Source organism: Rhinolophus sinicus, chromosome 14, assembly GCF_057876585.1.
Source record: "Rhinolophus sinicus isolate RSI-liver-muscle chromosome 14, RSI-T2T, whole genome shotgun sequence".
In the NCBI taxonomy this organism is placed as follows: domain Eukaryota; kingdom Metazoa; phylum Chordata; class Mammalia; order Chiroptera; family Rhinolophidae; genus Rhinolophus; species Rhinolophus sinicus.
Window position 1 is genome coordinate 165,276,451 of NC_142514.1, and position 2,767 is coordinate 165,279,217.

The following is a 2,767-nucleotide window of genomic DNA, read 5'->3' on the forward strand; positions in this document are numbered from 1 at the left end:
CCAACCCACTGTTCCAGTCCTTGAAGAGCCTTTCTGAGCAGGGATGCAGCAACAGAACCAAATATATATTGCCCTTGGTTTTCCCCAATTCCCTCCTGACTTGGCAGTGTTGGGGATCGCCTCCCCTGGTCTTTGGAGCCCCTGAATGCCAGCGGGGCAGTAGCTTCCAGCCCCCAGAGAGAGACAGCTCTCTCAGCAGCAACACAGAGAGAAAAGAGACGATGAGATTTACCACATAAGTGGGCACTGTATGACTATGTGCTGGGAGTAACAAGAATAGCAGTAAATACAGAACAGAAAATAGCGATCTTTGAAATGACAACAAACGGGACACATTATCTAAGCACTAACACCTAAAGAGGTGAGCTGCTCTGGTGAGCAGCTCCTCAGAAGAGAGAGGCCGACTTCTTTCCAGGCTGCCTGGTCTTCAGTCCTTGTAACTTTTCATCTTTCAGCGCCTTTAAGAACTTATCTGCAGGAAAGCAAAACAAACTTAGCTGGAGGAGAGATAAGGGCTTTTTCTAACACTGCCAAAGCAATTATGTGTCCCCTACATGAGCCCCAAACCCATTATGATCTGAGATAGGTGGGGGAAAAAACCCTAACAGCCAAAACACGTGGAAAACATACAGTTGAGCAATCCAGGACTTAGAAAGCCCAAGTTTTCTAGGAATTCTTTTCTTCCCCTGGCTATGGGGAAGAGGGCATTGCAAGGTGTCTGTGAATTGGGGACTATTCCCACCACAGCATGGACCTAAACATTTAGGTCATTTCATACTCCCCTTCCCTGCGTAGCAGGCAGAGGGGCTAATGTTACCTATAATATACAATCATGGTTCTTTCCTGAACCATCTGCCCTCCTCCAGTGGTCAAATGCTAGCCTTAGCCAGAACCGGTGAGGGAAAAGACAAAGTCTGCAGAACAGCCTATGGCTACTGAATATTCTACAGTACAACAGGTCCTTCTGGGAGTAGAATTGGATTTAACAATTTTACTCTCCAACAGGGAGGAGTCAGTCAGCTTGCATGGCAGAGGAATCCCATCCACATCAGCACACTTGGTCTGCCCTGGTCCAGATCCCTAAAACTTCAGACCTCAGATCAAATGGCAGAGCCCAGGACTCTGGTGAGGGGACTACAAGGCCAGGGCCAGGGGACACAGGGATGCTACCTTCCAGCATTGAGAAGTGAAGGGTCCCAAAGCCCCTCAGCGAACGTCCTTGGGCCTCCTGGGTTTTGCACAGTTCCCACCTCCCCATTACAGACACTCCAACTGGCCTTCACCTACTTCCCTCACCTCCCAGCGAGGACCCCAGTTTAAGATAAACACTAAATCTCAGGTCTGGAGAGAATGGGTTGTATATGGTAAGTGGAGCTCCAGGGGTGGCAGTGTTACTGTGCAGGAGGCTTGACATTCAGGAAGGGGGCTGTGGTGGATGGAGTTTCTGGTTTGGAGGCTCAGAGTCCAGATTACGGAAAAGGCTCAGGACGGAGGGAGAATGGAGCTTGGGACAAAAGGGTCTGCGAAGTCCAGATTTGTGGTTAGGGAAGGAGTCAGTTGAAATCCAGGATAGGAGTCGGAGTTCTGGGGGGATAGATTTGGGATCTGGGACTCCTGCGTGCTAGACTCTGAACCCGAGGCCACATTGCGGGGGAGGGGATAAGGGGGGGCATGGAGCCAAGGAGGGAGCCGAGGAATCTAAGGGTGGGCTCTGGCTGCCCGGGAAGATCACGCACAGCGTTGGGAGTCGAAGCCGTCCCCGGTGATGGTAAGCAGCTCCAGCTCCTTAATCCGGATCTCCAACTCGCACAACTCCTCCGGGTGGGAGGCAGAGGCAAGCTGGGGGGTCGTGGGGCTGGGCGCCAGGGACGAGGCAGCCACCTCGGGTCCCGGCGGCGAGTAAAAGAAACGCAGAGGCTCATAGGGGATGGAGGCTAGGCCCGAGGGCCAGGCCGGGGGACAGGGGGCCTCCCTGGAGGGACCCAGGCCAGGCGGCGGCGGGGGTGCTGGGGCCGGCGGCGCCAGAGGCAGCGGACGGCCCCCTACCGCCCCGCCCACCGGTGCCCCGCCCGCCTTCAGCGGCACAAAGAGTTTCTTCCAGATGTTGAAGTCACTGAGCGGGGACGAGGAGATCCCGCGGTCGTAGAGGGACGGAAAGTAGAGGGGCGGGCCCGGCCGCTGGCTCATCGTGGGGCTGTGGCTGCCGCGCCGCCCCTTAGGCATCATTTAAATGAGAGGCTGCGTGGGGAGAATCCCCGCGCCGGGGGACACGCGCCTGCTCCGAGTTGCCAGGGTTCTGAGGTTCCACAGGCCAGGCCCGGAGGAAGTGAGGCCCCACCCTTTCGCCCCAGCCCCGCCCCAAATAGGCGGGGTTCTAAGGTCGGGCCGGCCACGCCCCGGAACGTGATCTCGCCCATTGACCGCAGGCCAAGTAGGCGTGCCCTAATGCGCTGCCCAACCCCTAGGTTTCTGCTTCACGGGGAAATCACACCCTCTCGACAACAGCACCCGGTCTCCTCCAATCCCCAGCCGGATCGGCCCCTTGACTCCTCCCACAGCCCCTAAATTCCACAACCTCGCTCCCTTGCTATTGTACCCCGGAGGTCCACCTTTCACAACTTAACATTACCTGATCTAAAAGCACGAAGCTGGGAGCTGGCCAGAACTGCAAGACAAGACTTTCTTCAGTCTTCCTCTCCTTTTATGGGGAGAAAAAAAAGTGTTTCCTGCAAACCTGTTCTTTGCTCCTCCCAACTTTCCTTACCAC

The 2,767-nt window shown here is 55.6% G+C and overlaps 1 protein-coding gene across 1 annotated transcript; it reads right to left on the reverse strand.

The window, feature by feature from the left end:
• Positions 1-222: 222 nt before the first annotated feature.
• On the reverse strand, positions 223-2,547 carry C14H11orf91 (chromosome 14 C11orf91 homolog). Its single transcript, XM_019738509.3, has 2 exons — positions 1,737-2,547; positions 223-472 (listed from the first exon to the last, which is right to left on the reverse strand). The coding sequence occupies exons 1-2, from the start codon at positions 2,224-2,226 to the stop codon at positions 387-389; spliced, it is 576 nt and encodes a 191-aa protein (XP_019594068.2). The 5' UTR covers positions 2,227-2,547; the 3' UTR covers positions 223-386.
• Positions 2,548-2,767: the final 220 nt, after the last annotated feature.